Source organism: Quercus lobata, chromosome 2 (assembly GCF_001633185.2).
Source record: "Quercus lobata isolate SW786 chromosome 2, ValleyOak3.0 Primary Assembly, whole genome shotgun sequence".
In the NCBI taxonomy this organism is placed as follows: domain Eukaryota; kingdom Viridiplantae; phylum Streptophyta; class Magnoliopsida; order Fagales; family Fagaceae; genus Quercus; species Quercus lobata.
Window position 1 is genome coordinate 41190287 of NC_044905.1, and position 21074 is coordinate 41211360.

A 21074-nucleotide genomic window follows, 5' to 3' on the forward strand; every position below is an offset into this window, starting at 1 on the left:
AAGCCCAATGTACACAACTTGTTTAGGACATGAATACACTTAAACATGTCCATTTATCACATGAACATGAACATAAATGGACAAAAATACTCCACCCAAGCCTGGAAAACCTGTCCATTTATCATATGAACAAACAAATTAATTTATCCATTTATCACATGAATATAAAAACCTATCCATCAAGAACTGTCCATCTATACTTAAACCTATTCACATATATAGATAAAAACATGTTCAAGTATTCATTCATAAAACATTTAAACCCTTTTCATAGATAGTATGTAAATTGTCTCAACAAGAGTTCATTTTCCAAAACACCATCATGGACCATACTAGTGTCATTGTGTGTGTGTCAGTGTCAATAATAATAAGTGTCAATGTATCCACTTAATAACGTATTACATAACCATTTGTTGTTGTCCACAAATGCCAAAATAAAGATATACAAATTAAATTAGCATTTAGGTAAAAGAATGTTAATTGCTTGTATCCCCAATATCATCATATCCCTAACTACCTAGTAACTACCATTAGTGAAAAGTCCACTACCAATAACATGTACAAATATCATTAGCATATAGGCAAAAGAATGCTAATTCCAGTAAGTCCATTTGTCTAGTAAGTCTGTGCACTATGTATCATTCTAGAACTCCTACAAAATGCAAAACAAAACAAAATAAACACATGTTAATAATAATAAAACATTTATAATTTATAAACAATAAAATATTTATAATTAGCACAAATGAATGATAATAGCAAGTATACTTACATTATACTAACTACTAACTAACTCCAGGCAAAGAGTAGCACATCACTCATCATCATCCAACACAACGGTGCTTAGATCCTCCTCCATAGGCATTGGGCAAACTAATGCAATTTCTACAATCCCATTCAAAACAAAATGATACTTAAGCATCGAGCAAATAAATAAACAATTGATGCATACAATAAACAAAATGAACTTTTTTTTTTTTTTTTTACTAGTGTCAATCTCAAAACCCTCCATATCCTCCACATTATTCATGCAATCCCGAAGCTTTATTGGTCTTTTTTTCTTCGCATCCTTCAACCAATTCTGGGTACAAATAAGAGTTTCAACTATATTAGGAGATAGTAAACTACAAAACGAATCCAAATCATGCCCTCTCATACTAAAAGTAGACTCGGATGCAATTGTAGAGACAAAAATAGCCAACACATCACAGGTAATTTAAGAAAGGGCTCAATATTTAGAAGAATTCATTTTCCACCACATCAAAATGTCAAAATCTTCCACATCAAGATCCTCAAAAGATTCCAACAAATACCTATCCAACTTAGATTTGCATTCCACATTGTCCTTGTCTGCCAAGTGTTGCTTAAACCTAGTATTATAGGTGTTAAAGCGACCAAAAGCATTACCAACACTTGCCCCAAAGTCCCTAGAAAATGAAGCACTACTACCACTACCACTAGAACTCAAGACTCCATTTTGACCCACTTTCTTCGTATATAACCTCTTCAACACATCCCGAACCCTAGAGCTCATCGCATCTCCCTTGTCCTTTTCATATCATTCCTTGAACCAAAACTTGACATACTTCAAATCATAACTTAGGTCAAGAACAACAGCAACAAAAAACACCAAATTAATATCATCTATACTTCCCCAATACTTATCATATTTTTTTTTCCCATCTCTCCAGCCATACTCATCGAAAGAGGATCCCCATGAATACTACACAACTATTGCAATTGATTTTCAATGCTAATTAACTTGTGGAAGTATGTATTGGAAGTGACAAACAAGGACCTAGAAAATCTAAGTATAACCTCATAAAATATGCCAAGAAATTTTATAAAGGTCTTGACATTTTCCCAATCAAGATAGTTAGGAGGATCAATGGGCTTTTTCCCATTTCCATCCACTTCATAAAAATAAAGTTTGTAATGCCCATCCCCCTCTTCCAACCTATCAAATGCTCTCACAAATTTCAAAACACAATCTAACATGAGATAAGTTGAATTCCACATTGTTGGCACATCAAGAGACAACAAACATTTTGCTTTAATTTTCTCATTCTCAACACATTCTTGAAACTTCTCAAACCTTGGGGGAGAGGCTCTCACATATTGCACCGCATTCCAAATCTTGACAATTGATTCATGAATGGACTTCAACCCACTTTGTACTATCAAATTCAAGATATGCACACAACAACACATATGCATGAACTCACCACCCAATATGCTACTATCTCTTTCTTTTATTTTCTTCTCACATAATCAATAACCACATCATTAGAACTAGCATTTTCTATAGTTTTTGTAAACAATCGGTTTATACCCCACTTCAACAAACATGACTCAATCGCCCTACCTATGGTGGTCCCTTTGTGATTAACTATAGGGCAAAAGTTCAAGATTTTCTTTTGGTAAGTCCAATAAATATCAATGAAATGTGTGGTGACTACCATGTAGTTCAAGTTTTGTATGGAGGTCCAAGTATTCGTTGTCACACAAACCGTTGCCCAACAAAAGTCCTTCTCAAAATATCCACCTCACTAGTATAAATTTTCATATAAGCCCTTGCAATAGTAGTGCTAGGGGAATAGGAAACCTAGGCTCAACTACTTTCATAAATTCTTGAAAGCCTTGACGCTCCACAAATTTAAAAGGTAATTCATCAATAATAATCATCCTTGCCAACGCCAATCTTATCCTCTCTTCACTATAGTTTGCAACCACTAGCACATTTGAACCACTTTCCCCTTCACTCTTAGCTTGGAAAGACAAAGTTTTTTGTCTATCATTACGGGGAAAAGGCCACTTCTTACACACTTCCATGTGGTGCAACATGCCCGAAGTACCATTTGTCCTACCATGGCAATTATATTGCTTTTTACAATAGTTGCATTCAAACTTTGGCTTCTTGGGATCACCACCAGCCAACTTAATGAAGTGTTGTCATACTATAGATGGGTCCCTACCACCTCGTTTAGGTGGCAGTGGAGGAAGTGACACACCAAGTCCAATAGGTGCTATAGGTTCAGGTGGGTTTGGAGGAGGGGGCTACCCAGGTGCACTAGATCCAAGTGGAGCATCGATATCCATCTAATAAAAAAAATTTCCAACCAACAAAAAAAAAAACAATGTTTCCACAACAATGTCAAATAGCCCACTCACCAAATTAGCAAAAACCCAGTTCTAAATAACACTCAAATGCAAATATATAATATACCTAACAACAACCGCATACTAATAAAAGCCCCTAATAACTCAATCTATAATTGCATTTTCCATTTATCAACTACCATCACCAACTGCAGTATATAAGTATGTAACATCTCATATTCAATAATTAAAAGAAAATCAATAGCAGAGTAAAACAATAAAAGAAACATTGATATAAAAAAATTTATATTGATTTCCCTGCAAATTTTCCAATACATATAAAGATAATAACATAAAAATTCTAAATAGTGAGTGATTAGAGATTAACTCGGAGAAGGATTGGAGAAGAGTGAGAACTCTCTCAGTCTCAATCTTCCTAAAAAATCAAAATCCAGGAAAAAAAAATAGTACTTTTTGGAGAGAGAGTGTGTGATTAGTGTTCAGTGATTACCTCTCAATGAAAGGATTGAATAAGAGTGAGAACTCTCTCGGCTCAATCCACCTAAAAATCAAAATGCTGAAAAAAAAAAAAAAAATTAGAAGACTACTACTACTCTACTAGTACCACACAACGCTTGACAAAAGCACACTACCAATAGCACTGAAGGAATTCCACTTCTTTAATTTGTATTTTGTACACATATGTTTTCCAACTCCATTTCAATTTGCTATAAAAAATTAAATTAAATCAATGTTTGGAGAGAGGGACAGAGAGAGAGAAGTGGGTGTTACCGACGGCGGCTATGGACCTGTGGTGATTGGTGAGGCAAAGACCCAGTAGCGGTGCCAACGAGCCGAGAGAGATTGAGGTCTGAGAGTGAGACACTGAGTGTTTGAGGCTGAGAGATTTAGGGTGTTTGGAGAGAAAAGAAAGTATTTATACTTCACAAACCCTAGCTTAAAACGACACCGTTTTATGTTTTTTTGTGTGTGTGTTTTTTTTTTTTTAACCTCTAAATGAAATGATGCGTTTCATCGTTAAAAATAAAAACCCAGTTTTTTTTCAAATGGCAACTATGGACCTGTGGTGACTGGTGAAGCAAAGACCCAGCAATGGTGCCGGCGAGCAATGAGAAATTAAGGTCAGAGAGTGAGACTCTGAGTGTTTGAGGCTAAGAGACTTAGGGTGTTGGGAGAGAAAAGAAAGTATTTATACTCCACAAACCCTAGCTCAAAACGACACCGTTTTTTTTTTTTTATTATTATTATTTTTTAAACCTCTAAATGAAACAATGCATTTCATCATTAAAATAAAAACCCAGTTTTTTTTCAGAGCTCATCGATTCAATTCGGCTACACATCGGTTTGAGGCTGCAGATTCCGAAGTCATCACCGCACTAGCATCGAAACGAGATTCACCCTCCGTTTGTCGGCCTCGGTTCCATCAGTCGACCCCAATAGCGGTGTGGTTACATTGCCGCTAGTAAGTACCTTCGACTTTGGTACTGTTTTGCTTATCCATAGGATCTACCAGTCCAATGTACCTACATTTATAATAAAGAGGACAATGGTAGAAGGACAAGCTTACTTGAACATGAGAATCGAGATTTGCAAGACAAAAGGGTGACATCATTGTCCCACCTAAATATATCCATTGGAAATATTAAGAGTTGTCAATTGAGATTCAAGGCTTTTGATATCTATGATATATTTATAAAGAATATTGTTGTTTTCCACTACCTGATGTACATTATTTAGATATAATGTTCACACTTTCACATCAGATATCCACATTTTTCTAAGAATTTCTATATTTATCTCATGATGTCAATGATGTGTATGGATAGTATATATTTAGAAAACGTGAGAAAATCGAAATCCTCTCTATAAACATATTCCGAAGCTTATTCAAAGCCTTGGTTCCACCAAAATTAGACTAATTTGACTAGTCGTTGCAAGAAATGCAAAAGGGATTATACATGGAAAAACGAGAGTACGTACTACGTATACGTACTTGGCAATATATTGGCACTATAGGAGGAAAACTTTCAGGAGATAATTATAGGCCTGGCTATCGCGTAATTGCTGGTACTTTTCAACCTGTTGTACCAACCCTCTTTATATATATATATATATATATATAGAGAGAGAGAGAGAGAGAGGAGTATATACTCCTATATATAATCGTGGGAAAGTAGTGTATGATCTACATTGTGAATTCAAATCTCTGCCATAACTTTTATATCCATGACCAAATTAATGAATTATTAATAGTTTTTATTTTTTCTTTCAAAATTCATGACCTCACAAGTCACAACGCTAGCTTCCGAATGCAACTTATTGTAGCTAAGGCATCCACGTTTGTGTAATAACCATGAGCAGACCAGAAAGCAATGATAAACACCAAGTGGTGGAGGAAAATTCCATGAACGATTCACCATCGCCACGCACAGTTGAGGCACTAGGCTAGGCTGGACATGCAGAAAATTAAAGTAGGATTTTTTTCAAGTTTGGACCAACCTGATGGAGAGGCTTCCAAAAAGATAAGGGTGAAACTAACACGACCGCCACTGAAGTCACTGGACCACGTTAAGCTAAATTATTACAGAGAAAAAAATTATAAAAAAAAAAAAGGGAGATAGAGGAGGAGGGGAAGGGGGGGGGTCTGACGTGAAATGACCTTAAAGCTGCCATGTGTCAGCTAGATATCCATACCACTCGGATACTTCTAAAAGGCTTTGTCAAGCCCACGCGACTGAAAATAAATGGTAGAGATCAAACATGTCTGAATTTTTGAGACATTGCCCCATTTGAGTTGAACCGTCAATTCTTTTGTACAGCTTTCCTTTTGAATTATTCTTCCTAGGCTTTTCTTCCCTTATTATGGGTACTACCATTTATCCCCATTCCCCAACCCCAGATCTCTCTATCTATGCAAATTAAGTATTTCTCATATATTTATTTTGATGTTTCTCAAAATGTATGTATGTATGTATGTATGTATTTATTTAGCATGTACGCTTCTGAAAAAAATACTAATAATAAAATTAATAAAAATAAACACGTTTACAAAACAAAGCTAGCTAAATATAATTGCGAAATGCACTCCTTTAGCCAGCAAGCATTAATTCTAGCCAAAATTCAGGAACAGCATTATATATACCCCCCACACCAAATAAATAACAATTATAAAGCGAGAAAGAAAGAAAAAAAACATAAAAACTAGTTTTTTTTTTTTAATTTCTTTCTTTACCCGGCCCCATCTCTCTCTCTCTCTCTCTCTCTCTCTCTCTCCAATATTGGGAAGAAAAAAAAGAAACAAATCTTGGTTATTCACAAAGAGGAAGCGACGGCAATAGAAATCAAAGGCAGTTGCTGGTCTTGATGAACATGAAGGGCATCGGAGGATTGAAAATGAAGAGCGTCGTCGACCTCGACGTCGGCGGAGGTGGTGAGGCAGTGGGCCCGCCTAGCTTGTAATTCCCAGTCAGTGGTCCCCACAACATACAACATAAGGCCAGCGCAGCAAACCTGGGCTGACAAGAGCCCAACCCAAAGTCCAGAAAAGCCAACAGAGAAAAAGAAAGCAAGCCCAACAGCAACAGGCATACCCACCAAGTAAAAAGCACCCAAGTTCACATTAGCAGCAGTGGTGGGTCTGGCACTACCTCTCAGGACCCCACACCCCACTGTCTGAGGACAATTCCCAAGCTCGCACAGCCCTAGGATCGGCAAAGCTGCTGCTGTCAACTCTAGGATCTCTCTCTCTGAACTAAACATCAACGCCCACTTATACCTCATCCCTGTCGCAAATACCATCGCTGATACTCCCATTATCGCCGCTATAAATACCGCCACCACTGCTGATAATTTCGCCCCGTACGGTCTGTTCCCGCCTAGCTCGTTCCCCACTCTTGTCGACACCGCGAAACTCAGCGATGATGGGAAAACGTATATAAACGCCGTCGTTTGGATCAATACCCCCATTGATGCCACCGTCGCTTTTGGGTTCACTAATAACCCACACAAAACGATCATGATCTCGTACCACCACCATTCTAAGCAAACTGAGACACAGCTCGGCGCCGCTAGCCGAGCTAGTGGCTTCCATCCTTTGAAACACTCTCGGCTTGGCGCTGTCCAAGTTGGCTCGTGAAGCCCTTTGGCCCATACATATAATACAACTGATAAGAGGGCGAAGAGGTTGGAGAAAGCTGAGGAAGCCGCTACGCCAGCCACGCCGAGTTTGTAATGGGAAACGAGTAAAAAGTTCATGGGTAAGAGAAAAACAGTGCCAGCGAGTGTGGCTAACGTCACTGGGTGAGTGATTCCTTGAGCTCGAAGGTAAATGCGGATTGGGTGAATGAAAGAGTTTGTGAAAAGGTCAGGGAGAGAGAAGATGAGGTAGGTGTGTGCCATGTGAGTGATATTTGGGTCTTGGTGTAGAAAAAGAAGGATTTTTGACATGTTGAACCACAGAAACGAAATGGGTATTGAAAACACTAAGAGGAAAATCACTGTACGGTGAAGGGTTATAGAGAGAAGCTTTGGACGGTTTGCTCCGAAAGCCTGAGAACAGAGGGGTTCCATGCCTAGAGCTAAGCCTGATAGTACGGAATAGCCGGTTATGTTAGCGAAAGCTATGGCGAGTGACCCAGCGGCGAGTTCGAGGTCACCGAGGTGGCCAAGGAAGAGCATGGAGAGGATAGAGCGAGAGTAGAGAATGAGCCCAGTGAGAATATTAGGGAAGGCGAGGGTGATGAGTGATTTGGTTTCAGTGACAATCTCAGAGAGTGTTGGTAAAGCAAACTGTGATTTCTCTTCAGGCTCTGCTTTTGGGTTCTCAGCTAAGTCAAGTTTTGAAGGGTTGGCCAGCCATATGAATTCCAAAATGAGGTGGGTTAGGAAATGCTTTTGTTCTGATTTCATAGTCACAGAGATGGGGTTGTTTGAATTCTTCATGATGAAGAACAACAACAACTACAACAAGTGGTTTAAGACGAACGGTGATGATCAAACAAACCGCCCTAACTTGTTTCACATGCCAGCAGACTTTGCTTGCAGTTGTTGAGAGATACTCTCTTGAAGAGCACTCTAAACTCACTCAGTTTGCAAATGGATACTGTATAGAGGATACATGTGGGTTTGAGGAGGGCAGGACGTATGGGTATGGCTATATAATGAGACGAGTGAGCCTTTGAAGGGCTCTTTTGGTTTTTTTTTTTATTTTTTTATTTTTAATGTGTTTCTTTCTTTATTGCCGTCTTCTTCTTTTTTTTTCTTCTTTTTTTCCGTTTCTTTTTTTTAATAAATTTCTTTATTTTATCCTGCTTAATAAATGAAATTGAATCCCAAATATAAAAAACAGTAAATATTTTGTTACTCTGAGCCGTTATTAAGAATAATATTAAGGACACATAAATTGGTATAGTTTTGTGTCTTTTTTTTTTTTTATAAATAATTACAAAATATTGCAAATCCCGTAACTTAAATATTTTTTCTTGAAACCTCCAAGTACTTTATACATGAGAAAATATCAATTTAATTATAAGGCCTTTGACAAGTGACCTCCAAGCATTTTGTGTCATAATTTATCAAGTGTCGAATTGTCATTGACAAAAACATATATCTACATGAATATCATCACATTTTACTAATCACAGTTTATCACATAGTAAATTATAACACAAAAATTATATTAATTTATACGTCCCTAACACTAGTCGGTTATTAAAAATAAAATCAGAAATTTGTCAGATATTTCAGTGGGGTTCAATTTCCAATATGTAAAAATAGCGTTTTTACAAAGAGTTTGGTGATTTCCACGGACAGTGCGGATCAGCTCTGTGCTCGCTCAGTCCCTACTCAGTTCTCACACTAAGTCACAGTTTGTAAACGATTCGGGCACCTCGGATCGTTGAAACGGGACGCCAGGGACGGCCAGAAAGACCATCATAGCCCTGGAGTAAATCGCTTTTCGAGTACTTTGCAAAAGGGGTCATTCCGGCTTTTCCAGTACTTTTGCAAAGGACCTGTAGCAAATTCCTTTTGGATGTGTACTTTTTTAGTTTTGACCTGAATATAGAGACAAAAATTCAGTAATTTGGAAGCTAAATGATATTTAGTATATGAATTTAAATATATTTTTTTAGTTTTTAAAAAATATCATATGTATTTTTATATATTTTTTATTTATATATATTTTAAAAAAAATTAAAAATTGTTATTTAAAAATACGTACACCCAAAAACTCTTTTTACTGTTAATAATTGTCAGTTAAAATGCCTAGTCTAGATGCAACATCAAACAGCATAAATCAAATCAGTTTTGAGGTTTCCCTCATATCTTTACTCTTTCATAGTTGGCCTTTTATGGTTTGCCGCTTAAACGTAGGCAAGAGAGAGCAGTCTACTATTAAAAGTTTAAATTTGTTTATTTGAATTTTTTTTTTTTTTTTTTTTTTTTTTTTTTTTGAATATGAGCTGAGTTTGAAATTTGTCATTAAATAAAATTTTTTGTTAAAGCCTCGTTCATTTTTTTTATTGAGCAAACTTGAGCTTGTTTATAAGTTATTTAATTAACTTATATTTTTCATATATATTGTAAAACTATGAATATATTTTTACCTCTTCAACATTTCATGAAATTTTACCATGAATAGACTATTTATATCATCAATAATATACAAATAATAATTTCATATCATATGAACCTATTAACAAACTTATCTAATTCAATATTAAGTTTATATAAATATATTTTAGACAAATATACTTATAAAAATATAATTGCATATATACTTAAATCAAGTCATCATGTTCATGAACATATTATTTTATTTGAGTTTAGCTCATTTAATAATAGAGCATAAACTTAAGGCTTAAAATTGGCCTTTTTAAAAAAAAATAAATAAATAAACATAAATAAGCTTTTTCTCGAGTTGAGCTTAAATTGTTCATAAACAATGTAGGGACACGATTCTTTTGCGGCCCAATAATGATGTTGGGCTCGCACATGAAAGATCCCTCACAATATGATTTGTAGAGAGTGGGCTTGAAAAGCTTGCCTTTGGTCACGGGGTGATGTTCCGGTCTTGATTTTAGAGGAATTCCTGTAGAAAAAGGAGTCGGGTTTGAACATTTAAACCCTACAGCGTCGCATCCTATGGGGTTGGGCTCCTCGGACTTGATCCGAGGATCATTAAGGTCTTACCCCGGTTACCCAACGGTGGGTTTTTTCTATGATGTGCATGTCTTCTTAAGGTGTTTTCACCCATGGAGTCTTTCTTTCTGGAGGTAGGATCAGAGCCCCCTTCCAGATTTACTTACTTTTTCTTTTATACTAGCCCGCGTTAGCTGTCTTTCGTCCACGTGTAGGGTCAACCTTTACAAGACTGATATTTGTCCCATCAGTCCAATCCCAGAATTGTTGGGGATGGTTGATAAAACTGAAGAATACGGCTCTGTTAGGTGCAGAGTTTTATCTGGGAAGGGTAGTAAGGATAACTTTCCCAAGATATTTTAGATATCCTTACAAATTTGTTCCTATATCTCTTTTTTACCCGTCTTCTCAATGGGGTTTTGGGTCTGCCGAGGACTAAACTGTCCTCGGCTGCATCTCCGGGCCATAACCTTTTTCGATTTGGGCCTTTGGACCCCCCGTGAGCAAGTGGGCCTGGCCCATAAATTATTGGGCCCCACAATAGCCCCTCAAAAGCCTGCTGTCCAACATCCTGGTTGGAGTGAGGGGTTTTGGTAATACCAAGCCTTTATTGTGACTCACTTAATTCAGCCTTTGACTGACGCTGGCGACTCTTCACCTGCCCAGGAAGTGTACCGGTCTACAAGATGCTGCTCTTAATTTCTTCATGATGCGCCTATGCCGTTTGGTTATCCAAAGCGCGTCTTTAATATCTTCCCTTTACGAGACCTCCTAGATTTAACGGTTATCGATGGCGTGGGGGAACGAAACAGGTGTATTCTTGTTTGCAGATTTCCTTGGGGATCTGAACACATTAAGTACTCTCCCCTTCGTCCCCTATATAAAGAGGAGAAACAAGAGTTGTTTCTCTCACAGATGAATCCTTTTAATCCCCCCAAAATTTGAAACCCTTAGATTTCTTCCAGAGTTTACTTTTACTCTCCGGTTATACCTTAACCTGAGATATACTCACCAAAGTAGTAAGCAATGAAAAAACCATTCTCCTCCCAGAAACACCGTGTCCTAACGAAGCTCGAAATGGCTCGGTCAGGGCAAGGATGGCGGAGACTCAAGACTTGTCTCGCCTTCCTTTCAGCCAAAATCCGAAGCAGGGGCTCATCACGTCAAACTCTCGGCGTGACTGAGTCGAGAACTCCCATCATCATAACCAACCGCTCTCTTACGAGCATACCTAATATGGTCCCAATGTGTTAGGAGTCAGGAACGAGGCAGGGACTAAGTGCCTCTGCTTCTTCCTCTCTTTGTTCACTGGTGCCCCCCTCCGCCCCCCTTTCTTAGTCTTCCTAGCATCAGATCCATCCTAGTGCTTTCACTTCTCCCTCTTTTGCTCCTTTCTCTTTCTTTTCATCTCTTCCCTTTTCTTCTCCTCCTTCTTCTACTCATGTCCTCCATCTTCCTCATTCATCCCCTCCATCTTCTTCATTCATCTCCTCCATCCTCTTCTTCCTTCTCCTTCATCTTCTTCTTCCTTCTCCTTCATCTTTTTCCAAAGAAGGTTCTTATCTTAACATGAGCAATACTGAGGCAGAGATTGGAGAGACTTTGAAGACGAGTTTAAAAGACACCTGACTGTTCACTAATCTGTACTGCGAATGTTACCGTTGCTTCGGCAGTTTACCTTTTGTATAGGCTTGTTTGAGCCCCTCTTTGTACGTTGTAATAATTTTTCATATTAATAAAAAGTGTTGTTATTCTATTTCGCATGTTCTGTCTCTATGTTTTTATAAATTTGCAAGCGCTGCTCGGCACAATAATATAGCATTTGAATCAATGACGACTGAGGCCAAAATACTTGCTAATAAAAAGATGTCACCATAACTTTAATAAAGTTGTTTGTCATAGCAATGCGCACCTGTGAATAACGATACTTGCCCGAAACAATGCCGAGATTAGAACTGGATGCTTTATGCGGTGTAGGAAGTAATCATTCGAAAACATATCACCCGCAAAAATGAACAGCCCCCTTAGGCTACCGAATAGTGGAGCGTCTCGCCATCATCCTAGCACTCTTATTGGCCTTAACATTTTACGGCATTTGAGTCGAGGACTTTCCCATCCGGGTAGTTGGTTTCTCCATAGGCTTGAGTCCGAGGACCATGCAAGGCCTTGGTTATGTCCAAAACAACTTTTTTTTTTTTAGAGTACTTGGTTTCCCCATAGGCTTGAGTCCGAGGACTATGCGAGGCCTTGATTTTGTCCAAAACTTTTTTGAGTACTTGGTTTCCCCATAGGCTTGAGTCCGAGGACCATGCAAGGTCTTGGTTCTGTCCAAAACTTTTTTGAGTACTTGGTTTCCCCATAGGCTTGAGTCCGAGGACCATACAAGGCCTTAGTTCTGTCCAAAACTCCTCTTTTTTTTCTTTTTTTTTTACTTGGTTTCCCCATAGACTTGAGTCTGAGGACCATGCAAGGCCTTGGTTCTGTCCAAAACTTATTTTGTACTTGGTTTCCCCATAGGCTTGAGTCCGAGGACCATGCAAGGCCTTGGTTCTGTCCAAAACTTATTTTGTACTTGGTTTCCCCATAGGCTTGAGTCCGAGGACCATGCAAGGCCTTGGTTCTGTCCAAAACTTATTTTGTACTTGGTTTCCCCATAGGCTTGAGTCCGAGGACCATGCAAGGCCTTGGTTCTGTCCAAAACTTATTTTGTACTTGGTTTCCCCATAGGCTTGAGTCCGAGGACCATGCAAGGCCTTGGTTCTGTCCAAAACTTATTTTGTACTTGGTTTCCCCATAGGCTTGAGTCCGAGGACCATGCAAGGCCTTGGTTCTGTCCAAAACTTATTTTGTACTTGGTTTCCCCATAGGCTTGAGTCTGAGGACCATGCAAGGCCTTGGTTCTGTCTAAAACTTATTTTGTACTTGGTTTCCCTATAGGCTTGGGTCCGAAGACCATGCAAGGCCTTGGTTCTGTCCAAAACTTATTTTGTACTTGGTTTCCCCATAGGCTTGAGTCCGAGGACCATGCAAGGCATTGGTTCTGTCCAAAACTTATTTTGTACTTGGTTTCCCCATAGGCTTGAGTCCGAGGACCATGCAAGGCATTGGTTCTGTCCAAAACTTATTTTGTACTTGGTTTCCCCATAGGCTTGAGTCCGAGGACCATGCAAGGCCTTGGTTCTGTCCAAAACTTATTTTGTACTTTGTTTCCCCATAGGCTTGAGGCCGAGGACCCTGCAAGGCTTTGGTTCTGTCTAAAACTTATTTTGTACTTGGTTTCCCTATAGGCTTGAGCCCGAGGACCATGCAAGGCCTTGGTTCTGTCCAAAACTTATTTTGTACTTGGTTTCCCCATAGGCTTGAGTCCGAGGACCATGCAAGGCCTTGGTTCTGTCCAAAACTTATTTTGTACTTGGTTTCCCCATAGGCTTGGGTCCGAGGACCATGCAAGGCCTTGGTTCTGTCCAAAACTTATTTTGTACTTGGTTTCCCCATAGGCTTGGGTCCGAGGACCATGCAAGGCCTTGGTTCTGTCCAAAACTTATTTTGTACTTGGTTTCCCCATAGGCTTGGGTCCGAGGACCATGCAAGGCCTTGGTTCTGTCCAAAACTTATTTTGTACTTGGTTTCCCCATAGGCTTGGGTCCGAGGACCATGCAAGGCCTTGGTTCTGTCCAAAACTTATTTTGTACTTGGTTTCCCCATAGGCTTGAGTCCGAGGACCATGCAAGGCCTTGGTTCTGTCCAAAACTTGTGATTTTTTCTTCTTACTTGGTTCATTTTTCGACCATAAGCCCCTATACCAGGGTGGGGAAAGTTGGCTTGAGGCCGGAAGCCCCTAGAGATGCCCACCCCCTTGGCACTGCAAGGCGTAGCCCCTAGCAGAAGTTTATGCCGGAGCAACAACTGTATGTTGCCGGAGACGGAGGAAACCTCAGGAATTTCCGCTTGCTAGAGAGTTGACTCCACCGCCACCTGCGCCAACGTGCAAGCTTCCCACAGACGGCGCCAATTGTAGGGACACGATTCTTTTGTGGCCCAATAATGATGTTGGGCTCGCACATGAAAGATCCCTCACAATATGATTTGTAGAGAGTGGGCTTGAGAAGCTTGCCTTTGGTCACGGGGCGATGTTCCGGTCTTGATTTTAGAGGAATTCCTGTAGAAAAAGGAGTCGGGTTTGAACATTTAAGCCCTACAGTGTCGCATCCTATGGGGTTGGGCTCCTCGGATTTGATCCAAGGATCATTAGGGTCTTACCCCGGTTACCCAACGGTGGGTTTTTTCTATGATGTGCAAGTCTTCTTAAGGTGTTTTCACCCATGGAGTCTTTCTTTCTGGAGGTAGGATCAGAGCCCCCTTCCAGATTTACTTACTTTTTCTTTTATACTAGCCCGCGTTCGCTGTCCTTCGTCCACATGTAGGGTCAACCTTTACAAGACTGATATTTGTCCCATCAGTCCAATCCCAGAATTGTTGGGGATGGTTGATAAAGCTGAAGAATACGGCTCTGTTAGGTGCAGAGTCTTATCTAGGAAGGGTAGTAAGGATAACTTTCCCAAGATATTTTAGATATCCTTACAAATTTGTTCCTATATCTCTTTTTTACCCCTCTTCTCAATGGGGCTTTGGGTTTGCCGAGGACTAAACTGTCCTCGGTTGCATCTCCGGGCCATAACCTTTTTCGGTTTGGGCCTTTGGACCCCCCGTGAGCAAGTGGGCCTGGCCCATAAATTATTGGGCCCCACAAACAACTTGGTTCATTTAAGCCCTATTTAAATGCCATAGGTATATAAATGCTATCCTATAAACCTTTGATGGTTTATTCTTCAGCAACAAAAATGAGAGAAGAAACACTTAAAATCACCATATTCAATAAGCAGATTCGATTTGCTTGATGAAATCTGGATGGTAGAATTATTAGATTTGAAAAATGTATTATATGTTCAAAAATTCTAAGTTCCATTTACTACATTATTGATCTACAAGGTTTTTTTGAGTATCTTATTGGTAGAGAGTGGAATAATTTGCTCAAAAATTTGCAACACCACTTCTTTATAATAATAATAATAATAATAATAATAATAATAATAAAGTAAGTTGATTCTAATTCCTCACTTTCAAAGTCTATCATTCAAAAATATTTTTCATTAATTGGTTTCTTGTAGGGATTTCTTTTTCTCATCGAGTAAAACAAGGTCTTCGATGCACATTTATTATATGATTGATAAGAATTAACTACTTATTAAATAAGATAGAGTTGAGCGGAGAGTATTGGTATGGTGTTGACCTTAAGTTCAATATTTAAGTCGGGATTTTCTGTGTTTGTAAGCTCAAAAAGTTTTATAGAATTGTTTTAGTAACAACTTTAATATAGAAATAATTTTTTTTCATAATCTACTAAGGTGATAACTTGTGAGTGATAGAGAATCACATTTACAAGGACCTACCACTAAAATTACATTTATTTTTTACTGCTTATAACTTGTCATTTATCTAGTTGTGAAAAAAAATTATGGAACAAATTGTGTTTCTAGATTTATTCTTTTACTAAATATGAGCATAGTTTTTACGAAATGTAGACTTATTTTAATAGGGTCCAATGAGACCTCTAATTAGTTGTTCTACAAGGAATGCTCCTCGAATTTGCTTGGGCAACACATCAAGAATTCTTATAGATCAATACTATTGCTTGCCAATCAAATAGTTTTCTTCATTGGAGTAACTTGAATGTAGGCATATTTCTATATGCCTCAATTGATCGAATTCTACGACCGACTAACTTTACTAGACCATGCCTTATGCGCGGAGAAAATGGGCAAAATGCCCCTTTCAAAAAAGAAAATCTAGCATTTTGCCTCATTTCCCAAACTAATTAGAGAAATGCCCCTCTTATGAAACTCGATTTTCTCAAAATTGAGTTATAAAAATAAAAAAAATTCTGGAGCACTATAATGGCGTTTTAAGGAACCTATAGTAACGTTTTAAGAACCTATAGTGGTGTTTTGTAATCCGATCTCCATGAAATCAAGTTACATGCAATTGTTTTTCTTTTTTTTTACCTATAACTCGACTTCATGGAAATCAGATTACAAAACATCACTATAGGATCCTTAAAAACGTCACTATAGGGCTTAACTCGATTTTGAGAAAATCAAGTTTCAAAAGAGGGGCATTTCCCTAATTAATTTGGGAAAGAGGGCAAAATACTAGATTGTTTTTTTGAAAGGGGCAAAAGCCTATTTTTTCCCCTTATGGGCTAATTAAACTTGCATATTGGGGTTAGATGCTCTACTGGGCCATAGTCTTTAAGATGTGTATCTCGGTGATCAGTGGTCAATTATTTATGTTGTTTCCATACCTTAACCTCCCCCACTCCCGAGCTAAGGTGCCAACTCCTTCTAGGCATATCACAAAGCGTTATGACAAACTAAACTAATCACACTAGCAATTGAAATAATACTCTTTAAATAATAAAAGTGCTTTATTTTCTATGGTGCATGAGTTTTTTTGGACATTGCATTTAGTCCATGAGATGCATTATATGTGATTTAGATATAGGAATAAGAATCACGTATAGAAGATTTGAATCAAGATTCTTGTAAATTCATAAACCTTAATTCGTAGTTGGTGGTGAAATTGAAAATTTTATAAAAACTATGACATATCAATTATGATCATTTTCCTTAGTAATGGAAGTTGAGACTTTTGATTGATATGTTGGTGTGTCTCAAGTGTTTGGTGTATATTGAACTAAACTACTATGAGATTTTTTGTTCCACCCACAATTGTCACTTAAACAAATAAATATCATGACTACTATTTGCATTGACTCTTAACCCTAAGAGATATGTGAATTCAAACATGAAATGTTAGTTACCTTGATGTATGCTAGAGTGAGATCTTAATTCGTTAGGTAATCACATGTAGCATTTTTCGGAACACTATTCTTCAAAACGGAATCCATAATCTTGATAAGGGATACAAAACATCCATTTAAGATTGATTTAATGGGAATTGATTATTTAGATTGTTAGACCTTATATACAATTTTAATAAGGAGTTACTAAATTTTATATTTAATGAAATTAGATTTCATAAGAATGTAAAAATAATCAAGAGATTAAATTTGGGACTGAAGAACTTAAGCTGGAGTGATTTATAAAGTGACAGTAACCTTTAACTCTCTTTTTTTTAATTATGGATGATTTCATGGAGGGATTAAATACTATGTAATAGAGTCTTGGGATGATTTAGAAAATCATATAAAAAATTAAAATGTAACTATAATTTTATAATGGAATAAATTATAGTTAATGGTAATTTTGGGATTGTTAAGAGTTGACAAGAGGCCAAAGGCATGTTGGAGCTAGTGTTTTTCATTTTTCTTTGGTCCCATTTCAAGCCACAAATTAAAATCCCTCGTTGGCTCGCCCAATAGCTAATCCACCAATAGCTAATCCAAGTATAAAAAGGATTTGTTTAGTAAAGAAATCTGTAATTCACTTTTTGAACTACTTGCTTTAAGTGAGAGAGAATGGTTCTTTCCCCTCTCCAAGTTAGTACATGTCTAAAAAAAAAAAAAAAAGAAGAAGAAAAGAAAAGAGTTTTCAAGTTCTTCAAGGGTGCTACACGGCTAGAGTTGGAATCTCAACAAGGAGAACCCTCTTTCTCGGGAAATCATATGGTCATTGAGGTATGAGCAACGGGGATATGCACTCATTTCAGCCTAACTTGTTTCCACCCATAATCAAATTTGACCCAATCCGACCGTCACCCATTTGGACCTAGCCTACTTACTATGGCTCTGTTGTAAAATTTACAATTCAAATGTACATTTGCATGGCAATGTTATATTAGATTTTCACAATTATAAATGAAACTACTAATGAAAATGCTTGTCAACTTAACGTTAAATCATAAATATAAATATATTAGATTATAAATTTAAGAATTTATGTATTATTTAACTTTTTTTTTCTTTATCATTTTATTTGTATTGAGAGAATTTACCGAAAAAAGAATATGCTAAACGAATGTTTTAAGGCATTTTTTAATATATAAAAAAAAAATATATATATATATATATATATATATGAAAATGTATGGGTCATACCGAGTGGCATGAAGTGTCATAGAGATACAAATTCATTTTGGTCCAACCTGTTTTTTGACAAGAACCCTATTTGACCAAACTTGATTGAGTCAAATCCACATTATATCCAAACCATTTGCAAGGTCTACTTGTAGAGTAAGGCTCCATTCGGTAAAAATCATTAAAGTTATAAGAAAGACAATTGAAACAAAAGAATGTGAAAATGACATTTATTTGCTTTGATGTTAACATGGGAAAAAGATAAAAGGGAAGAAAGCATGTTACGTTAATTATTATTGTGGGTGCCCGAGGATTGAGGATGAAGTTGAAGAGTCGTAGTATTGGTGTGGGGATACCGCGGGCCACACGCCCGAAGAGGAGGGTCACCCAAGGAGAGGAAGGGATGAGTCATAGGACTCTCAAATATTCCAGGTGGAGAGAAGGGTATGAAGAGAGAGAATCTGTGATCATAGGGAAGTTTCTAATTTGGAGTAGCCTGTTGCCTTCGTGTTTAATGATAAACAATAGTTTTATCAGCTGCATTGATAAGGAAGTGACCTAAATAGTGCAAGTCACAGTTAAGCAGATTCTTTCTGCTACCTTCTTCAGATATAGGAAGAAACAAGTGTCATGATGGGAGGTGTGTTAGGTAAGGATAGATGGTTGAGATACGAGAGAAAGAAAAGTATATAAGAAAAATGAGGTTTACCAAAAAAAAAGGGGGGGGGGGCAGATACAAGTACCAAGATATAGAGAAGAAATGAGAAGAACACTAAGAGAAAGGAAAGTGAACAGTAACATTTCTTATGTAAATGTGGCCTTCTCAAGCCAATCTATATTGAGAAAGTGGTTCATCTGTTTAATAAGATTTGTCTTTTCTTCCTTATTTTTCTTCTCGGGCGAAGCCCCCCTTTAATTGTTTGTTTCCCTCTCTTATAAATAGGGATGACAATTTCTACATGACCCACGGGTACCCAGCCTGGCCCAGCCCGACCCTAATGGGCCAGATTTTACCCAGGCCAATAAAAAATAGGGTTGGGTTTGGATTAGAAAAAAAAAAAAAAAAAAAAACTGAAGCAAGTTCGGATTTTTTCCAAAACTTAGACCCAACCTGGTTATATATATAGTTACTAAAATACCCTCACACACATATATATATATATATATATATAGTTATAAACCCTAAAATTTTATATTCCTCATTTCTCACAACCTCACACCTCCGCCTCTCATCTTTAGCTCACAGTCTCACACAGCCGCCTCTCCCTCTTCATCTTTCAGCTCTCTCACTCACACGATCACTTGCTCATAAGAAGTCAAGCACAGGCACAGCTCGCTACTCTCTCAACTTCGTTTCGTCTTCGTCGTCGCCAATCTCACACTGTCGCACTGCCCAATGCCCTTCTCATCCTCCTCACCCATGGCCTCATGGCCTCGCTCCACCTCGATCTCCATTTTTTTTTCCTGGGTTCAGTTCGTCTCAATCATTTGAGTTTGTGTTTGTGTTTGTGATTTTGAAAGGGAAAATCATAGATCTAAAATTTGTATTTGGTTTGTGATTTTGAAAGGGAAAATTATAGATCTGACATTTGTGTTTGAGATTTTTGTGTTTATGTTTTTGATTGTGTTTGGATTTGTGTTTGTGTTTGTGATTTTGGGCCAAAAAATCATAAATCAAAATTTGTGTTTTTGATTTTGGGCTTGGCTGGGCATGTGGGGACGGGGCCCGCGGAGGCCCAATAGGGCGAGTTTAGAGTTAAGAAAAAAATCCGTTTAATAAACGGGCCAGGTCTGGGTCTCCGAGACAGACTCGCGGGTCGAGTCCGAGTATGAAAAAACTCGGCTTGAACCTGACTCCATTCCTACTTATAAATTCATTGTTTTAGGCCATGGTTGGACTGATCTAGCCACTATTCTAAATGGGCCTGGGCTGCCAGATTCTCCGGTCCCTACAATTATTATTATTATTAATTAATTAATTAATTTACTATTCATCAATAAAATTAAATTAATAAATTTACTGTTCTTCTTATTTCTCCTTTCATGTTGGAAAGATAAGAGAGTTTCACACAAGAGAAAGATGAAAGCAAATCAAGAATATTAGGTTAAATTATAGTTTTTTTTTTTTTTGCTAAGATAGATTAAATTATAGTAATACTTACTAATAAGAAATTATTAAATAAAAAGAAAATACTAAATAATTTGGCAAGGTTTATTTGTGACCATCCATTATTTCTCTTCTTGTTACTATTTGTCACAACCGGAAGGAGAAGGGGACAGTATTGTAGGGAAAACTCTCCAGTCCACAGTTCCATTTCTTTAAACTCCTTTCTCTTAAGTAATTTTTGACTTGTTTGGTACACCTACTCAAATGTATGTTTTCAGTTTTTAAACGACATTATATATATTTTCACCTATTTTTTCACTCACACATATTTCTACATATATTTTCAAACACATATTTTCAATTTTTAAGTATATATACTAAACATCCCTTATTTTTAGTTTTAACTCTACCCGGCTATGCTCACTCATGAGTCATGACTCTGACTCAACTCTCATTTTCATTTTCAAACTTCAACCAACAGCACCCTAAAGACTAAAGAGTAAAGAGTAAAGGCGGGGCTTTGTGGATTGTGGTTGTGGACCTCTTTACAATTTCAGTGATCTGATTGGACGACGGGAAATTTCTGAAGTGGACCTCAAAAAACCGTCAGGG

General features: G+C 37.6%; 1 protein-coding gene and 1 long non-coding RNA gene across 3 annotated transcripts; both read right to left on the minus strand.

Annotated features, from left to right (window-relative positions):
• Positions 1-270: 270 nt before the first annotated feature.
• Positions 271-4255, minus strand: LOC115978144. Of its 2 annotated transcripts, XR_004088650.1 has the most exons (5): positions 3892-4255; positions 3611-3676; positions 988-1081; positions 773-885; positions 271-652 (listed from the first exon to the last, which is right to left on the minus strand). It is a non-coding gene; the product is annotated as an uncharacterized LOC115978144 (long non-coding RNA). The 2 variants fall into 2 exon arrangements; XR_004088649.1 differs by lacking the exon at positions 988-1081.
• A 2128-nt stretch (positions 4256-6383) lies between these two features.
• On the minus strand, positions 6384-8237 carry LOC115975624 (protein DETOXIFICATION 51-like). The gene has a single exon (XM_031096488.1). The coding sequence runs from the start codon at positions 8059-8061 to the stop codon at positions 6433-6435; it is 1629 nt and encodes a 542-aa protein (XP_030952348.1). The 5' UTR covers positions 8062-8237; the 3' UTR covers positions 6384-6432.
• Between the last annotated feature and the right edge of the window lie 12837 nt (positions 8238-21074).

Excerpts from the sequence above, each read along its gene's own strand:
- LOC115975624 (XM_031096488.1), bottom strand. The coding sequence starts at position 8,061 with ATGAAGAATTCAAACAACCCCATCTCTGTGACTATGAAATCAGAACAA.